Raw genomic sequence first — 19,640 nt, 5'->3', positions numbered from 1 at the left:
GCGATAAGGCCCTTATCAGTAACCAGATAACACACGTTGTATATATATCTAGCAAGAGAGAGGACACCTTTTGTGGCAGAGAATTATGAAATCGGAATTGGAATTTCGGCTTCGTTAGTTGCCCTCCGTTGGCGTCTACGTGCGGTTGTTTCCCTTCGTCAACTCTTCCGATTTCGATTTATTCAAAGCAATTTCGATCAGTGCAACTCGCGAGTGCATGCCGAGTGATTTACCTGATTGATTTACCCCGATATCTGTAGATAAAATGTACTTGATATGAATATGGTGGCATATGGTGTGTGAAAATTCTAAGAAACGCTCATGTAACAAGTGAAACGTCTTCAAAGAGACCTATATATGAGGGATACCTTAAAAAAGAGGCAATTTGAAAGTGAGTAAGAGCTGGTTATGGCTGGAAATTTTAAATTTGAAACCCGATTTAGAATTTTTAACAAACAAACTTGAGCTTTGGTGTATTTTTCTTATCAAATAATTGAATCTTTTGTTAAACTTACACTTTATATCTAATTAAGAGGTATTTAAAACATAATGTTAAATCTATTACACTTACTTTAACTCATTGAAAAAAGGTTACCAATTTACTAGAAAATTGTGACACTTAACATGTGTATTATTACCACTTCTCTTTAGTCATTTCTCTACATTTTTTTTTCAACCAATTAGTCATAATTCTTGGGTAACGCGAAAACTATCCAAAGTTTGTCTGCAACTAAAGATAAAAACCTGTTCATCTCGGGTCTGCCAACTCCAGTTATGTTGGATTTATGTGTACATATCCGAGGGCGAACCATATTGTCTCCAAAAACTACGTAAAAAGGCAAAAAAAAAAGAACCACAATAAAGCAAACACAGGAACGAACGTATAAAACTCGAGATAAGATAAGGAAAACCGCTCAACAAGTGAATGGGAAACGCGGAGAGGGCAGCAGCAATCTGGATCGGACATATGGGGATGTGTGAACCAGAGGCATGTGTGGGTACCGACTCTCGGTGCTCCGGCACAATGCAACCATGGACAAGTGACATCTTTACGAAATGTCAACTGTCAGAATGACAGAATGGCAAGACGCTGACAGAGAAAACACCGAGAATTGGGGTCAAAGTGGACCCAGGGACCTAGAACCTAGTATGAAGAACACGACCCGAACTCAGTGTATTGCCCACATTTGCATACAATGGGCAAAGTTTGATTATCTCTCTTCCTCTCTCTGTGTGTATCGTTGGGGGCTTTTCAAAGGCAGCTGCTGCTGTGCAAAATATTGTCACTAAAGTTAATTAAAAAACAGCCAGGGGCACACATAACACACAGTATAGGACACCCACACCCACACCCACCCACACACGGGAGGATAGGAATCTGGCTTAATAAAAATACCAAAGGGTGCCATGAGGGGTTGAGGTTGAGCTATGGCTTTTGGGGGTGGCTCTCTGTCAACGCTGCGTGGGCAAACAAAGGCAAATAAATAGAAAAGAGATACTCAATAATCAATAGATAAATAAAATTACAAGGTGACAGCAGCAGCGACGAGGATGGCACAGCTGGTTGCTTCTCGTCGTTGATATCCTGTAGCCAGGGAGTGCGTTAAAGCTGCAGGATCCACATCCACATCGTCTATGGGGGGAAGCAACAGCGCCGATAACTGCTCATAATGCAGCAGCCAGGGGGTAATCATGCAGAGAACATAGACGACTGCCTCATACCCTATTTTGTGAATATTTATAAAAGCTTCAGTTTGGAGAGCTGATAATGGAAATACATTTAATTTTCAAAAATTAGTTTGAATGCCTTTAACAATTTTCTAAAATATTTTACACATCCCCCCCAAGTAGTCATATCCCTAAAAACATGATACCCTCACTCTAACGATGCTGGCGTCGTCGACATCGTTTGATGACGCTGGGATAAGCGCGTGGCAAGTGGCAAGGATCCGCAGAAGCCAGGATATTGGGGTTGGGTGTATTTTAGGGGGCCAGAAGCACAAGCATGCCGCTGGCAGACCGATGGCTGCCATCCCAACACGCTTCGAGGGGAGAAAAGCCAAAGCGGGGGGGATGCAACAAGCTCTCCACGGCACGCCTCGCCAACGCTGCGGATGATGCGGATGATGCCCGTTGGCCATGGCGACTGCGACGGCGGCGACAGTTGCCAAGTTGCCAGTGGCCGGCCAGGAGGAGCAGACGGAGCCAAAAAAATAAAAACAAAAAAATAAAACAAAACACGAGAGAAAGAGCGCGCGCTGCGAACATAAACAAGCGGGGAACGTAAATAGAAAAGCGCGAAAATATGCAAGCGTTGGAAAATATTAAAAAATAATAGAAAAACCGGCGAGCTACGCGGCGATTATCTGGAAAATACAAGAGAAATTCGTCCAAAATGTGAGGGTGTACTTCCAAAGTGAATTTTGATTTTATGGTGGTAAATTCTTGAAAAACTGTGGACTTCTTAAAGAGTTAAACAGGATAGAGATTTTTTGCAAGATATATTTCAGCATTAAGGGTTAGGAAAACATTTATAAAAAATGTTTTCTAATGAATTAACTCTCTTAAGAGTGTAAAAACCCATTTATAGATTAAATTAAAACGTTAAAAAAGTTGCAAAATGTATATCAAAGTGCTAAAAATCCCAGAAATCATTGGCAAAATGCCTTGAACCGTATTATTTCCGCCTTAAATGCAGCTAGCCATTGCATAAAGCAATCAGGCTAACCATTATCGGTTTCCTTGCCAGTACAGTGTGCACTATGTGTATACAGCCACCTCCCCTCTAACTACCCACCACCTACTGCTCCTATATATCTATAGAAATCCGTGTATGTGCAGGCGCGTTAATTAAGGCGCCCATGCCTGTGGCCAGTCAAGTGCGACAACAAATAATTTGATTTCAATTTAACTAATTAGCTAGAGCCTTCAACATTATGCGGCCAACTGAGCCCTGCCTCTTCACTGTGCGAGTGCACTCGAAATCCTTATCTGTTTAGCGTCAGCTGCCCACATTATATCACTGGAAAAGGAGGATACTAGCTTTGATTGGGAATGCATTTATACTGATTCTGAATATATTAATGTAACTTTTAGTTTAATGCTTAAAAGTAAACGATTTCACAAACATAATTCTACTCGAAAACCAAGAGAAGAAGGGCTAAAATTAAATTTTTTGAGCTAAAAGAAAATGTTGGTAAATTTATCCAAGCAAAAGACAGATTCTTCATGGTTTTAGTTTTTATTTTTACTGATAGTATCTTAAAATATTATTTTTTAATAATCTAATGCTACTATTAAAGGATAATATTTGGCAGATGATCAACCTGCTAAAATTCTAAGAAAAGAACTATTATATAAATACCAATTGTTTGTGTTAAAACTGTCTATTATTTTGCTCAGTGCACATACATGCACTGTGTATATACACACTACATGCTACATGCTTCTATGCCTGTATCTATGTGTATATCAAAGCGAGTACTTCAATGCAGACAGTCGAGTGGATCCAAGTACTGCGGTCACTCTGTCAGGCCGTCAGTCCGTCAGTCCGTCAGTCAATATGCCTTTCATTCAAATACGCTTAGCTATGCAGTTGGCCAGCCATGGGATCAGTCGAAGAGGGCGTGGTAATGGTGGATCCGGCAGCCATTTTGACTGCGGTTTCTTTGGGGGATACTTGTAAAATTAATAAATACAAATGAGCAAGGGTCTTAGAGATGTTCATTACTGGAAATTAAAGATTTCGCATTTTTCAGTAATGGTATTTCATCTTGATTAAGTAAGAGTTTTTATACAAACTTTCAAATATTCGAAGAGAATACTTAAAAGATAAAGTAATGTCTAAAAAAGTATTAGAGCCCCCTCGCTCTTTAATTTCTACGATTATGTCATTCCCCACTTAATTTATCCACTTATATTTAACACACATCCCCCCACTTAATAATGCATTTTCTTCAACTGTAAATACATGTCTTTTAATCAGTCCACACTTTGTTCTTAATTTAATTACAGTTGAAACTCGAGCTCAACCAACTCCCAAAAGGGTAAAAAACGACAGAAGCAAACGCAGAGGCTAATTGAGAGGGGAAAAAACTGTGATAAGCGAAAAGGGTTAGAGCGGGACAATATACAATTTTAATAAAACTAAAACCCGAAGCAAATTAAAAAGCAGGCGACGCCAAATGCGGCACTAAAAGTAATTAGCGACAGGAGCGGCAGGACGCGGCGCAGTGCAGAAACAAAAACAGAGCTGTAATAAATGATGTTGCAATCCCTGAATCTGCAGGCGGATAAACTGAGTGGAATTTCAGCAGCAGCAGCGGCAACTGCAACAGCAACGGCTACGGCAGCAGCAACATTGGAGGCAACTAGCGACCCGGGAGGTGCTACAACAATGCTAACAACCGCACCTGTTGCCCATGTTGCTAATGGCAACAACAGCAATTCCAACAGCAGCAGCAACAGCAACAATAGCCCTTTTAGCAATAACAATTTAAGTAGCAGCAGCAGCAACAATAGCCAGCAACAGCAGCAGCAGCAACTTCAGTACGAGTATTTAGAGAATCTAACGAGCTCGACCGCAACTTCAGGTGCCATTGCAGCGACAACAACCTTCACAGGCGCTGCAAAAAGTTTCCATCCGTATTTGCGGCCCAACAGCAGCAACGGTAACAGCAACAGCAGCAACATCACAGCATTATCTGCAACAGCAGCAGCCGTAGCGGCAAAAATGTCGACGACATTGTTTGAAACACTTTTGCACAACCAAATAAATTCCAGCCCCACAGCGCCACCAGCAATTGCTGCAACAGCAGCAGCAGCAGCAACACCCGGCACCGCAGCAACCGCAACAGCAGCAGCAGCAGCGGGAGCAGCAGCAACTGCCGCAGCAGCGACGTCGAATTCCAGCATTAATTCCAGAACTTCATTAGGCGAACAGCCCGCAGTTGCAGCTCCTCCCAATCGGTGAGTTCGAACTAGGTTCCCTGTTTTTTTTTTTTTTTCTCTGTGCCTCCTAATGACTCCTAATTACACGTTAATGATTTGTAGCTTCAGGGGGCTTGAATTCCCGGCTAAATCGGGTGAATGCAAATCCAGTTTCAGGGCAAATTACACCTCGAATTTCAGTCGGCGATGCTAAGTATGCAATGCTTTATTTAGCTATGGAAAATGCATGAAAATCTTTAATGTACTCAGATGAAGGATTTGCAAGGCTTAATTGTGGGATGTATTAAGTTAATAAATAATAATACCCAAAAAGAACACAATAAAAGTGTTATTTATATTTTTTATTATTCCATCGAAATTAAACTTTAACACGAAAATTCTCATAATTGCCTTACTCCTTCGAGGAGACCTAGTCCGTTTCGACCAATCAAATTGATTTCTTATCACTTTGCATATTACCTTGCCGTTATGGAACATTTCAATTTCCTATAGCCTGGCAGGACGTCACTTGTAAACCTGCCCACCTGCCACCTTCAGCCCAGTCGCCCCCCTAGACAACTTTGACTATCACATTTCAAATGGTTATTTCTCGGACGTGCGCTACATTTTCTATTTGCGGGCGCTTCCTTTGCCGGAAATTATAAAAAAAGAAATTCTCACCGTTCGCTCGGCGGCGGCGGCCCACTTCTCAGCCTGATTTAATTAAAATAAGTAATCGTGATGGGGAGATATGTATTTAAGGGATGAGACCAAGTCGCGACTGCCATCAAGTGGCTAATGATAATTGGCATTGCATTAATGTTATTAATTGGCAGCAGCCATCAAGGCGACAATTTTCACATAGCCCAAGTCATTGGCGATAATGGCGAATGATTATTGACAGGACATTGTAATTATAATATTATGGCATCGTCGTAATACTCTGGAAGATGATGATGATGATGCTCGTCGGAAACTCAACTATCATCTATCCGGCCTTTTCTGCTGTCGTGCTCGGTCATTAAATAATAAAGCTGGAATTATTAAATTTATGTTGGGTCATTTTTATACGCCCAGCCCAGCCTCTCTGACTGCTCCACTTCTTCTTGTAAATGTACTAAATACATATATACGTTTTTGCTTCCTCTATCTTTGAGCTGTTTGTTTTTGTTGTGACAGGCGCGGCATAACAAACTGCCATCATAAATTAAGTGCCACGTCAGGGCAGTGTCGCCACAATGCACAGTGGTTATTAAGTGGGTTAAAAATAAAGTTATTAAAAAATAAGTGCCTTTCGATAGCTAGATAAAGTGTTTGGCCAAGGAGAACGATTGTTGATAGAGCAAGGAATTTTCATAAAATACAAATAAGATATTCCTTTGAATTAAAACCCACGAAAATAACAAATCAGTTCCAAGAATATTATACAAATATTTAGTAATTGAGAACCACGGCTCGGAGACCTTTGCCACCGAAACCACCCTGAGGCTCCAGCTGTTGATTCGCGCATTGAGCCGCTATACAACATCGTCATCAGCATCATCGTCAAGCTCATTGGCGGTGATGCTGGAAAACACCTGCTGTCCTGTGGGCCAAATCCCCAACACACCCCATCGCCGCTCACTTTCTGACGCGCTTCAGCTCCCACCGCAGGCGATTTTCTCATTAAGCCCTGGTCGCATTTAAATGAAACTGAATTATTAATGCACAGGCGCAGCCCCGAGAGACCGCCAAGGAGCTCTTTGCTAACGGAGAGGATTCGCTGGAACGAATGGTGAGAAGTGACACCGAGAGGAGGAGAGATAGTTAGCTGGGGGCTCACCTGGCTCCCCCAAGGATTGGCGCCTGCCTCAAATAATTGCCTGCCCGACTCCAGGGGCAACACACCTGTCGCAGCGTCCCTCTCCCTTGTTTTCAAGCGTTCCTCCTATATTATTTGGTTTTATTTTTAGATTTTTTTTGTTTAAATTCAGGCTAACACACTTGATGCGTAAGTGTCTTCTGTTAAGAGATTTATGCTGCAGGCACCGGAAGTGCTATCTATCACGAGGGTGTATCCACTGGGATTTGACTTAGGGATGGTCTTAAAAAAATAAAATAAATAATCTGTAAATAATCGATAGATTTTATTTATTTTTTTTTTTTTAATATTACTGATTTTACATTTTGTATTTGGATTTCTTAAATAATATTATTTTTATATCATTTATTATAATAACGAAATAAAAGATTATTCAAAAACTTTCCTTAAAAGCTATTTGTGTTTATAAATTGTATAAAAAATTGCCTCCCCTAATTCTAAGCACTCCCCTAATGATTACCCGGGTCCCATCTCAGATTATTCACCTGCAGGCAGGCAGGCCTGAATTTATCACCTTGGCATAGACAATTTGGCTCGTCCTCGTTTCGGCTCTAATAGATTAATAACGTTTTGTCATTCGATGGCCCGCGGCTGCCTTGGCGCTTTTCAGATCCTTTTCGCTGAGTGTCACGGGGCTTTCATCTCGGCAAATGGTGGCGTTTTCATAACTGGATAAAAGGGAGTAAGCAACAGCCCATGAGGTGGGGTGGATGAATGGGGCGGGCTGCTGCAAGCGCTGGAATTACTTACGCAGGAAATTGGAAAATGAAGAAATTTAAAAGTAAATTGGAAGTAATTTCCTAAATGGCATCGTTTCAGATGACTCCGTGAGATAGCTTGAGTTAATAATGAAACCGAAATGGGGGGCGAACAGTGTCATTCTCTGTCTCATCCTCTGGGCGGAGATGTATGGAAATTTCAATTGCCAGCCTAAAAGTATGCGCTGCATAAATTGTTTTGCATTACGTATTCAGATCGGAGATAAGTACGAAGGGAAAAACGGATACATGGCCATTACATTAATTTGTGTTCTCTGTTTGTAAACTTAATGTACTATGTTAGGAACTTTGCGGAAAAACCTTTTATTGCTATAATATATCAGTCAGTTTTATTATAATATTTTAAAGTTAAGAAAAGTCTATAAATGACTATAAAATATTACTATAAATAAATCATCATCAGTTTAATACTTCCTCTTTCACAAAGCTTCTAGATTTTTCCTCTATCTCAGCTATACGTTTCCCCTCTATATAGTATAAAATCTTCAAATAATCCCAACAATTCCCATTAAATCAATCAGAAAATTCCTCTGTCACAGCACTAACTCCGCCACTAACCCGCTTAGCCAATTAAGTGCTAAAATTTATTGGGCCAACTGCTTGACAACTTCTGCTCACGGCAAATCAGCTCGGTAAAAAAAGTCAAAAGTCAATTTCGTACACCATCAAGGGCACCCAATAAAGCCCCATTAGGAGCAACAACATCGGCCGGAAAACTGGGAAACGGGAAGCGGGCACAGGGAAAGGAGGGAAAACTTTTTCGGCAGCACACAAAAACCGACGGAAAGTGACCTCAAAGTGGAGCGTTCAATGCGTTGCCAGTCACTCAAAGACCCACTTCCCCTCTGGACTCCAGACTGCAGAGTCCTGGCAAAACTCCCTCCTCGTATACAGGGATTCAGAGACTGGTAAACCACAAAACAAAAGTAAAAACGTTTACAACTTTTTAGATTAGATTAGTTTGCTAATAACAATTAGTATTTGTATTTTATGCTGTTAGCCAACTTCGGTTCAGAAGTGGAGACTGTGCTGGTTGTCTCTAATTCTCTGTTTTTTATGGTCATTAGCAAATGAAGTTAGGAACCGAGGGCAAAGATGGGTTCAACAAACAATATGTTGGCCATAAAAGTTCAATGGAAAAGTTGTGAACATCAAGTCGGGATTTGTAATCACTTTATATGCGAGTGAGGGATTGCAAATTAATAGATTTATTTAAATTAAATGCTATGGAATATTCCATAGTTTTCTTATCAGTAAACGTCAGTCATGAAATGTTCTATGAAAATTTGTAAAGAAATACTTATCCAAATTGCCGTCTAGATGGGAAAGTCGCTGGATGTCCTGGCCTTTGGGGCTGTTACCATTGAATACATTTCGTGAGCTTGAAACTGGAGATCTTGAAGAAATTAGTTATTAGTTATAAGTTTCCTAATAAATAAATCCCTCAGACATGTGGAGAAGCTGCCGAAACCCGGGGAAATCGTAACCGGATCCTATATGGAGACGTGTTTCGGCGGCAGGGCGGCCAACCAGTGTGTAGCCGCCGCCAAACTGGGGGCCTCCACGGCTCTGGTGGCCAAAGTGGGCAAGGATAAATCCGGCGACGAATACCTGGAATACCTAGAGAATCTATCGGTGGAAGTGAAGCACATACGCCAGGTGAAGGACTGTCCCACGGGCATGAGTGAGATCGCCGCTTCGGAGGAGGGCGAGTTCTACACGATCAATGTGCCCGGTGCGAATGCCTCCCTCTCCAGCAAGGACGTGAGTAATGCAAAGAATGCTTTCAAAAGGGCAAAAGTCCTCCTCTGTCAACTGGAGACAAACATGCGGCTTACGACGTACGCCTTGCGTCAGTTTAAGGGATTCTCTATTCTGCATGTTTCACCCCTGCGACCGGATATACCCGATGACCTCATAAAGTTACCAAGCATTTTGGTGGCGAACGAGTTAGCCGCCGCCCAGCTGGCTGATATGGAGAAGGTGGAGACCTTGCAGCAGGCCAGGCAGGCGGCCGAGACCATCCTCTCCAAGGGAGCAAAGAGCGTGATCATAACAATGGGGGACCAGGGTGCAGTTCACATGACAAAGGACAAAAAGGACAAGGCCAAGAACAAGGACAAGGCCACGGACAAGCAAGAAGACAAAGACAAGGAGCTCGTATGCACCCATGTTCCAGCCGCCGATGTGCCCAACCTGGCGGACCGCTCTGGTGCCGGTGATGCCTTCGTGGGCAGCTTGGCCTATCACATAACCCGCTTTCCAAAACTCCCACGGGAGCACCACATCGCTGCTGCACATTCTTGTGCCGCCCAATCGATGGGCAAGTTGGGCACTCAGCCCAGTTTCCCGGGAAAGGAAGGGGCGAAAAACGATCTATGCATGACTACGCCCACCTACAATGTCCTTCGAGATGAAGATCCAAGAGATTCCTCGGATTCTAAGCCATCACCACCTCCTTCTCCTCCTCCTCCAGCTGCTGTCGCTGAAGAGCGTTCGTCAGCAGATCCGCCCCCTAAGCAACCTTCATCAGCTCGGGAAACTATCAATGAGGCCCCAGAGGAACCTGAAAAGAAAGCAAAATCCAAGAAAAAATTTGGGAAATCAAAGCTAGAGGAATAAAAGCCACCTGACTTGAAGCAAATTTTAATGAAATCCATCATAGAACAGTAATATGCTTTTTAGGAAATTTACCGAAAATTTTAAAAATTTAATTGTCAATTTCTGATATTTCTTTAAATATTAAGAGGTTTAGAAATTATGTAAAAAGGTCTATAAATTAAAGAACACTGCACATTATTTTCATGTTACATTTTCTTTTTTAAGGTTAATGCAGATACTTGTGCCCAAATCTTGCTTTAAAATATTTCTACTAAATTGTAATTCCAGTGACCACAGTCCTATGGATGAGCTCTCCATCAAATCCGAGCTTGTGATCATGGAGACAAACAGTCCGGATCCCAGCAAGGATCAGCCGGATGCAGACAACATCAAGATGTTCGTTGGCCAAATACCAAAGACCTGGGATGAGCCGCGTCTCCGGCAGATGTTCGAGCAGTTTGGACCCGTTCACACGCTGAATGTCCTGCGGGACAAGGTCACGTCGATTAGCCGAGGTGAGTGTACCAAACAGCAAGTAACATAAGGCCTTTCCATGGGCATACATACAAATGTACGGATTAGCCGGGGGTTCAATCAAATTTTACAATGTCCATCAATTGCGTCCCCGGGCTAAGCATCAAGTAATATGATTATGCTGATGGCGAGGCGAACGCATCAACATTAAAACTTGCACCCTCCCAGTCCAGGTGTTGAGGGCTGCTGGCCAAAGTTTTGGCTCTGGCCGGGGTAATTGGCCATAATTGTGCGTGTATAAACGGGAAAAACTTCCACATGCCCACATACACACACTCGAGTGCAGGATGTTGTATCCTGTAGCTCACGAGCATGTTGCTCTGGTTAATTTTGGCTGTATTAGAATAATATGCGCATTTGCTTGCAAACTTTCCTCGCCAGCGAAAAGGTAAATTCCATTATGCATATTTATGGTCCAGACTCTAGAGGGGTTGCGTATGGGTAGATGTAGATTAATCCTTGGAGCAAGGTGTTCGAGCACACGGCTAACACGATGATAGCCGCCAGGAGTGCGGTTGTGGGCAGCATTGTTGGAGGTGGATTATAATTTAATCTGCGTAATGGACCTGTGGATAGCTTAAATGGGTTCAGGACGCAGGGTTCAAGCAGCAACTTTCCGGAAGTTCAATAAGTAATCCGATAGAAATAAATTTATGGATAGAGAGGAGGAAATAGAAGACTATTATATTAAAGATATTTAAGTATATTGGAAACTAAGGTACAGAAGCTAATAAAGAATTGGTTAGAGAGAAGAGTTTATTATTATTTAACTTGATCTTTAACTTTAACCTTGTGGCTATTTTTATAATATACTTTTTTAATGAAAAAAATATATATAAACATTTGTTCACAGGGACTTTGGTTTTTAAATAATATTAAAAGGAATCTACATACCTCTAGCTTAACTCAGTCATAGTCCCCCATTTAATATTGTCCTTGTTTCATTTTCTTAGCATGGCTTGCATGAAGCGCTCGTCTCGTGTCCAACAAAAAATCCGCATGCCAAGCCTTGTTGCATTTAGAATCTATTATTAAATAAATTTAGCCTTAAGCCTCGATTAAACTGTCCCAGATGCATGATAAAATATACCCTAAATCTAGTGAATTTAACAAGAATATGTTTCTTTTAAGAAGTTATGCATCTGATAAATCCATCAGAGGCCATAGGAAAACATAACAGATTTCAAATCGCCCATTAAAGTGCCTAAAACTATGCTTCTTAAGAAATATGGATTACTTTTAGGCGATCTTTCAAGCGATTTCATATTTTGTTGCTGGTTTTTCAATGGCTCCTCTGTATATATATTTTATATAGTACGTTCGTTCTGTATCATATGTTCTTGTCTGCAACTGTCTATCGATTCGTTTGATTTGTATTCGATTTGTATTCGATTGTTTCATTTTGTTTGCAGGGTGCTGTTTTGTCACCTACTATACAAGAAAGGCCGCCCTGCGCGCCCAGGATGCGTTGCACAACATCAAGACCTTGGACGGGGTAAGTACATCCCCTACATTGACCTCACCCCAATCCCACTCCCACTCCACCCACACAAACACACAGTCACACCGATACACTGATACTCCCCAAAAATCTCATTCTTATATCATCTATGTAGCTTTTGAGTTCTGCCCGTTTTTTTCCTGTTCTCTATGTCCGTGTATGTGTGCGTTTCTTTTCGTATTCTTGCGTATGTGTGTGCGTGTGTCTGCGTGCTGTATGTGTGTGTGTGTGTATACACACATATGACTTTATAGCAAGTGTAGTAACTGTTTGTACGCCCTTTTGAATAATACAGCTTGAGAAAGCCAACCGCTTGCGAACCCCGATCGATCGATGACATACTTTCCATGCATGGTTTTTGGGGGAGGGAAGATTGGGCGGCCAGCGACAGGGTCCTGCGACGGATCCCGGCCTGTTGTTGCAGGGCCAACACAAAATGTAATCATCAGTCAATTAGTGGATTCAATTATTGAGGACAATCTCATTGTTAACGTATTAAATGAAGCGTTCCACGCACAAGCAAACAGACTAAGATTCCAAGGGGGCAGAGACAGAGAGAGAGAGAGAGAGTGGCTTCGATCCGGAATGGGCTATGGCCGGATGGTTATATCCACTGAGTGGAACAGTGATAGCTTACTAGACATTTATATGAAAACAATACTTATAAATTAAAGAAAAACGAATGATTTTTATTCTTTACAAAGAAGTCTTATAAATATTACATAAAATATGCGAGATAACTCTAATTATCTTTCCATTAATAGAGGTTTCTCTTGATTTTGTATTCTCCAAATAAAATTAAGTGATTTATGTTAATATATTTTTCAAACTAAAAATTTATCTCAAAAATTCTTTACCAAAAAAAAAGGTTCAAGTCAAAACAAACGAATAAATTGAGTTCGAGACCACTGTTGGCACTCACCCGTCCATGATTTACATATTCAAATCGTTAATGGAAAATCCATATAGAAACGTTTGGTTGCCACTAAAACAAGGACCCTGCCTTACTCACACATCCAACTTGGGGGCGGAAGGGACTACACACATAGACACATATACACACATGTGGAAACAGGAGCCTGGTCAAATGGCGCCACGTGTGTAATTGTCAAAATAATGACCACATGGCCCCCAACTCCCATAGTTTCTGTGTGTGTGTGTGTGTGTGTATGTGTGTGGTGGATCTTTGTTTGTGTAAGTAAGTGCCTGCCTGAATGTCCAGGTATGCGTACTATGTGGGTGTGAGCGTGTCTGATCCTTTAATGCATTTGGCAGACTGCCCTCAACAGAAAGGACATCGGACGTCGGACGTCGTACATCGATGGCGACAGCCACATCGAGGTCCTCGTCAGCTCCGAAGCTACTTAATTTACCTGAAATAATCGATAGGTAAACAGACGTTAAAATGTCCGCATTTCCACACACTCACACGTGGAGACAGGAAAAGCTCGGCCACAATAAATATTTTGTTTTGAACTGCCCACTGCTGGCCGTGTGAGTGTGTATAGGTATTAAGTGTCCTGCCGGTGTCCTTTTCTTTCCCTTTATTTTTTGACACGTGTGAAAAGACACAGTTGCCGTCCAAGGGAGAGAGAGAGATAGGGAGTAAAAGACAGAGTGAGATGGCAAACTTAAGTGTGGAGCCTGAAAGTATGCCATGAAAAATTTATTTCACAAAAAGGTAACGATTTCTTGGGTAATTTTAAAGCATTTTGTATTTAAAAATTAACTTTTTAAACTTGAAAAAATTATAAAAAGACCACCTATTTATTTGGCATTTTAATTTAATCTAGTTTTATAAATTCTTTAATAAAAATATCCTTAAAACAAATAAATAATTATTTAACTTAACTTTTAATTAAAAATGTTATATGTTTTTCTGCTTTAACAAAGGCAGATAAATACATTTAATTAATTTTTTTTCAATTAAATATTATATTAAATAAAAATATAAATTTCAAACGTAATAATGCTTTTTATTCAGTGCTGTAAAGCCTCTCATAAAGGTATATATGATTCTACTATTTCCCCCTTTTTTATTTAAATAAAACCCTAAAACTAACCATAATATTGTGACAGCTAATTGTCAATCAGAAAAGGGCCAAATAGTAAGTTGCTATAAATCGCATTAGAGCCTCGATGCCATTAAATTGAAAAGGGTAACTCAGACAGGACTCTACTAAACCAAACACGACACAGACATTTGCCCGGATCCACACTATTCCTGGCAGTCCTTCTCGGCGAGAGCAGACAGACAGTTCAGTTAAATGAAATGCCAGAAAAGGCAGACGGCCATTTTACTCATTCAACTGTCAATTTTGAATAATAGAGCAGCAAAATGGCGCAACAATGAGGGGGTAGATCTGAGGCTGGACAAGGACCAAGGACCAAGTACCAGAGGCGGTGACATTCTCTCGTAATTTGTGCAAAAGCCTTTTGACTTCTATTCCCCGGTTCTGTCCGGTTTTGGATTGGAAAAGGGACGTGGAAATGGTCGGCCTCAACCCGTAAGCATTTCATTTCAATTTGCTGAACATCATTCACTCATTCAGAGTCCGCCACTGCCAACGAATGCAAAAAAAAAAAAGAAATATAAAAAAGTTTCTTGCAATTGAAGCTCCATTTTCTAATATCGTTGTAAGTATTATTATTATCATTTCCGCTACTCGAACCGTTTGAATGAAAAGTTAATTGAAATCAAAGTAATGGCCACTGCCTGACAGAACCAAGGACCAAAGGACCCAGGGACCTTATCAGTTGGGCCAACGAATGTAAAATAAATGGGAAACTTGTTAAAAGCATCGCATTGAATTGCATTTTTCAAGTGCTAATGGCGGCGTTAATGAAATGGGTTCCTCCTCTTCCTTTTTGTTTCATTTATCTTTGGGTCCTTTTCGAAAGCTATTTCATTAGCACTTTACATTTGCCGTCCAAAATCAAATCTAATGAGATCGAACACCACTTCAATAAACTAATGAAATCATTGTTGATCTACAAGGAGTCATAGAAGGTTGTTGGTTTAACCTATTTAGCATTAGGTTTGGTCAATATGGGAGAAAATATAAAGTTGTTTAAAGAGAAGCGTGGTTTTGGTAGTTTAATATATAAATTTAGAAAAGGATATCAAAAACTGCTGGAATAAACACACCTTATTTTCTTAATGGATTTTTAAAATTTCCAAATAAAATCCTTGAAACTGCAATTCAATAACTACACTGAACCATCTCTTAAACCAAGGACTGGACTTTCCAATCACATATCACATACTTATTAGCCATTTTTTAACTATTCCTTCCATTTTTCTCTTTCTCTTTGACAGATGCACCATCCCATTCAGATGAAGCCGGCGGATAGTGAGAACAGAAACGGTAAGTTTTTCTCTTTAGATACTCGTGTATCCTATCGGGGCATATTGGCCCTTGCCTACGCCTCGTTCCCTCCTCCTGCTGTCTGTCTTCTACCCCTGGCAGTTGATTGCCTGTTCCCGCTTTTTTCCTGCAGTGTATGTGTGTGCGAGCCTTCGGGCTTAATCACAAGCTGGCATCAAGGAGATGAGGGGTGTAGTGTCTGTATTTGATTACACAAAACAAAGCAGGCAAAAGAATTCGAGGTTCGAACAGGGAATGCGGCAATGAAAATGAATAATGCTCAAACTGACAGGACGAGTAAAAAAAAAGAACGAGAGAAAAAAAGAAGAAAGGATATGTAGAGGGGGGCGACTAACTGGCTACAGTCCGGGTATTAGTTGGATTGTGTGAGACCAATAAATCGATTAGGTTATGTGCTGAAAAGAACAGGGAAAAACCATTGAAGTCGTTCGGGCAAAGAATTTCAACAATAAGAATAATGAGTGGCAATGAAATATTACTTTCGGAAGCAAAGAGGTTTAAGCTCAAAGTTTGAAAGATGTTTCTAAAAATTTATGCGATTTGCCTTTTAAAATATCTTAAAAGTTTCTGAAAGGTTTAAGGGGTAGCTAATAACTTTATAGGTAAACATATTTACCTTGATAATTAGAATTATTTAAGGACATGAGCGATCACACACGTTGACAACTTACAGCTTTCCGTAGCCTTCCTTTTCACTGCGAAATACAAATCGGAAAATCGTTGTTTCTGCCTATCGCAGAAATCGGAAAGCGATTGCCCTGCATGTCCTTCTTCTGTCTCCTTCTTGCACTCCACTTATGCCCTGCGTTTCCGCTTCCGTTTTGGCATACGTGTATGCGTGTGTCTGAGGGACTCCTGGCATTTCTTGTTGTCTTTGGACTGACTCGAGTGCAGCGGAAATGTTTAGGGCATCGTTCGCATTCACATCGATGTCCATCGATTGTTGTTCCCTTTTGTGTTTTCTGTCTTCACCCCCTACATAATTGCTTTCCTTGGTTTTCCTTTATTGTGTACAAGTGGCTCAAGGGGCCAACTACCTAAGGTTAGAGATGGGAAAAAGTTTCGATAATATGTTATTAAGTTTTTTTTTATACATGAAATAAGTTTCAATACATTTAATGACTTATTATTTCCATTTAATATCAAATGGTAAAATAGTTGTATTCTCTATTTCCAATAAAAACACTTTTTTATCTGCTCTATATCACTGGCTAATCCAAAAACCATTTGAAAATTTTCTTTTAGCTGTATTTTTGTTGGGGTTTTTCTTCGATTGCGTCAAGTGTGTGTACGCGTGACAAAAATAAATCACAAAATTAAAAATACGTAACAGCGAAATTTTATGGTAAATTAACGAAAAATTGGCACCCATCTGAGCGAGCATCTTGCTCTCAGTTCCCAACATATCAGTCGGTTTGCATTTGGTTTCGTCGATTTAATAAACGAGAATATTAACAAATAACGCCACCAAAAATCTAAATGAATGAGGTGTGTGCTTTGCAACCAAAACTGTCCGGTGTTCAATTTAGCGGACGGTGTCCGAATGTCAAAGTATTGTCAAAATGCACTTATTTCTGATTTTGCCTTAGTTTATCAGGAAATTAATTGCCGAAGCCAGCAAAACGGAAACCAGAAAATAATAAACTGGGAAAATTATTTCATTTTTGAAATGGAAAATACTAAATGCTCTTACAAACAAAACATAAGAATTCTTATAAATGTTAATACGGAATGTTCCTTTGTAACAATTTAAAACAAAGTCCCTTTTACATAAAAACTTAATACTAAAATATTTTGGTGTCCAAAAATGGCTTACCTAATAAATTAAAAGTTAGTTTACCATCCTTTCATAAACAAATATTGAAAAAAATAACCTTTAATTATTTAAAAGTGTTGAATAAAATTTGAAAATATTATTTAAAGAAAAAGGTATCGATATGATATGCAAATGAAGTCCATGTACCCGTTTGGGATAGTGTATCTGTGCAAAAAACAAATGCCAAACATTTTCAAATGCCACACAAATTTCGCAAATGCAACAAGTGCAAGATTCGCCTTAGTACACACAAAAACAACACACAGCGCCCACCGCCCCACCGCCCTTTTTTCGCCATCTCTATCGCACGCTTTATATCTTAGCCCCGTCTCCCTTCCACGTGCGTGTTTTGTGCGAAATGTTTTGGCGACACTTGACAAAATGCCAGAAATTCTAAATACTTTTAGCTGCCGTTTGTCGTCGACGTTGTTGCTGTCCGCCTTTTTAGCCTGCCCTTTTGGCTTGGCTTAGTTGCTCCGTTCTTGGTTGAGAACGTCTTTTTGCTGCCTCTTCTGGCATCCGTCTCTTTCTGCTGCCATCCATCGATTGTTGCCCTCTCTGTCGTTCGTTTTGGCCATTCGAAATTATCCTAAATTAATGAGATGCGAGCAAAATGCAACTAGATATACATAGATACATAGATACATATATACGCTCGTACGTACGAATTTATTTATGAACACAATTTTATTCCTACGCCTGTTGGCTTTCATATTAATGGGTTTATTAATTTGCGAATTGTCAGGCGCTGACAGCGTCGAATCAATTTCAAAACACAGCTTGACTCTAAGAATAGAAAAGGAAATTATTTAAATAAACTATGTATCTTCTTGACAAACATAGAAAATGTTGAATTAAACAACTTTAAAAGCTATTCAACAAAAATATGAATGCTAAATACTAAACCTAGTCATTATTTAATTAAGATTATGCCTGTAAGCATATGGTAATTAAAATTGACACACATAAAATAACAAAAAGCTTTTCCATATCTTCTACAATGACAACGATAATTAATATATTTTCTGTCACTTAAGCATCCGTGAGATTCTTGGGGAGTTGGGAATTTAAATGAACGTTCCTCTGGCGGTATTATCTTCAGATCTGAGAATGCATTTTCATGTTTGCAATTTTCAGCCCGCAGTTGTGTGTGACCTGGTATCTGCCAGATACTGAGATACGCGCTTGCTGGTCGCATTAGCACACTTTTCAATTCAATTATAAAGCGTTCTGCGGGCCTGGCCAGCGAAAACAAAGCGCTTTTCTATGTTTGGCGAGTTCAGCGAGGCTTTCAAAGACCGTTCTTCAATTGATTTTCTCAAAGCCTGCACAGAAAGAAAAATGTCAGATAAAAAGTATGATGATATCCGAGTTATAGTAGATATCTTTTTGTAGTTGCACTCCCCAAGACTTACATTATTTTTTCTTCTGTGTGCTTGACGTGATCGCTCGCTTAGCCAGATAGCTATAGATATGGATACACTCAACGCAACGCCCGACATCGGCCAGATATACAGATACTTTGTATCTGTATCTGCGATGGCTTGTTTTTTGTAGCTCAGATGTTAATTGCTCGCGTCTCGAAACCTTTTAGGTCGTCGCGATCTTGTCAAGTGAGCACACACAACTTTGGCTTGGCATTAAATGTGTTAGAAGATCTCGAACCTGGGATGGGTTGCACATGAGGCGTGCAAATGGGGGACGGACGGTGGGGCAACTTGTTTAGTGAGACGTGAGAAGGAGCTAAATGCCCAGTGATTTATGTAATGTTATTGCAGTCGAAGCAATAAACTTTTAACCTTAGTTTTTTTTATATATGAATAGCTAAAATTATGGTCATTTAAGCTCAAGTCAAAGTAAACGGAAGCTTAGATTCTTTAGATATTTTTTATATATTTGAACAGCATTTAATACCATTTTCAGAGTTTCCCCAATTCCAATAATAAGTGAAATTCAATCAATCAAAGCAAATACATGTTTCAATCACGTATCAGAGTTCGCTTCCCGAAAACCGCTGAGTCAACCCGGCACTAATCCGAAAGAGAGAGCCATATACCCAAAGAGAGAGAGGGAAGCGGTTGGCCGAGAGAGAGACAGAGCTCATATATAGTGTCAACCCATGATGACTCCGCAAGCAAACATAAATAAACAAACATCTAAAGGCAGGCAACGAGCGTGGCTAATTAGCTTTCTGGCGAGCGAGCCACAAGTGTCCGAAACAGCTGTTCTG

At 40.3% G+C, this 19,640-nt stretch overlaps 2 protein-coding genes across 4 annotated transcripts in view; both read left to right on the top strand.

The window, feature by feature from the left end:
- The first annotated feature begins 287 nt into the window (after positions 1–287).
- bru2 (bruno 2) overlaps positions 288–19,640 on the top strand; it is a 53,306-nt gene continuing 33,953 nt past the window's right edge. For 2 of the 3 annotated variants that reach the window (XM_017168700.3, XM_041776134.2), the window contains exons 1-4: positions 4,247–4,968; positions 10,459–10,685; positions 12,117–12,199; positions 15,525–15,573. In XM_017168700.3, the coding sequence (XP_017024189.1) occupies positions 4,262–4,968; positions 10,459–10,685; positions 12,117–12,199; positions 15,525–15,573 (1,066 nt within the window). In that variant the 5' untranslated portion in view covers positions 4,247–4,261. Of the gene's footprint in view, positions 392–4,014; positions 4,969–10,458; positions 10,686–12,116; positions 12,200–15,524; positions 15,574–19,640 lie in introns of those variants that run through there. The other variant, XM_041776139.2, reaches the window with a different exon arrangement.
- Positions 8,804–10,368, top strand: LOC108076058 (ribokinase). The gene is made up of 2 exons (XM_017168749.3): positions 8,804–8,945; positions 9,018–10,368. Exons 1-2 carry the CDS (start codon positions 8,890–8,892, stop codon positions 10,189–10,191), a joined length of 1,230 nt encoding a protein of 409 aa, XP_017024238.1. The 5' UTR covers positions 8,804–8,889; the 3' UTR covers positions 10,192–10,368.

Source organism: Drosophila kikkawai, chromosome 2L (assembly GCF_030179895.1).
Source record: "Drosophila kikkawai strain 14028-0561.14 chromosome 2L, DkikHiC1v2, whole genome shotgun sequence".
NCBI lineage: Eukaryota > Metazoa > Arthropoda > Insecta > Diptera > Drosophilidae > Drosophila > Drosophila kikkawai.
Note: the sequence above shows the minus strand (reverse complement) of the source record. Positions and strands in the feature narration are given on the sequence as shown.

What these genes read in the sequence shown, in the direction of transcription:
- LOC108076058 (XM_017168749.3), top strand. Translation starts at nt 8,890, where the DNA reads ATGGGAAAGTCGCTGGATGTCCTGGCCTTTGGGGCTGTTACCATTGAA. An exon ending in GTTACCATTGAATACATTTC is followed by an intron (nt 8,946 to 9,017) that starts GTGAGCTTGAAA and finishes TAAATCCCTCAG; the next exon opens with ACATGTGGAGAAGCTGCCGA.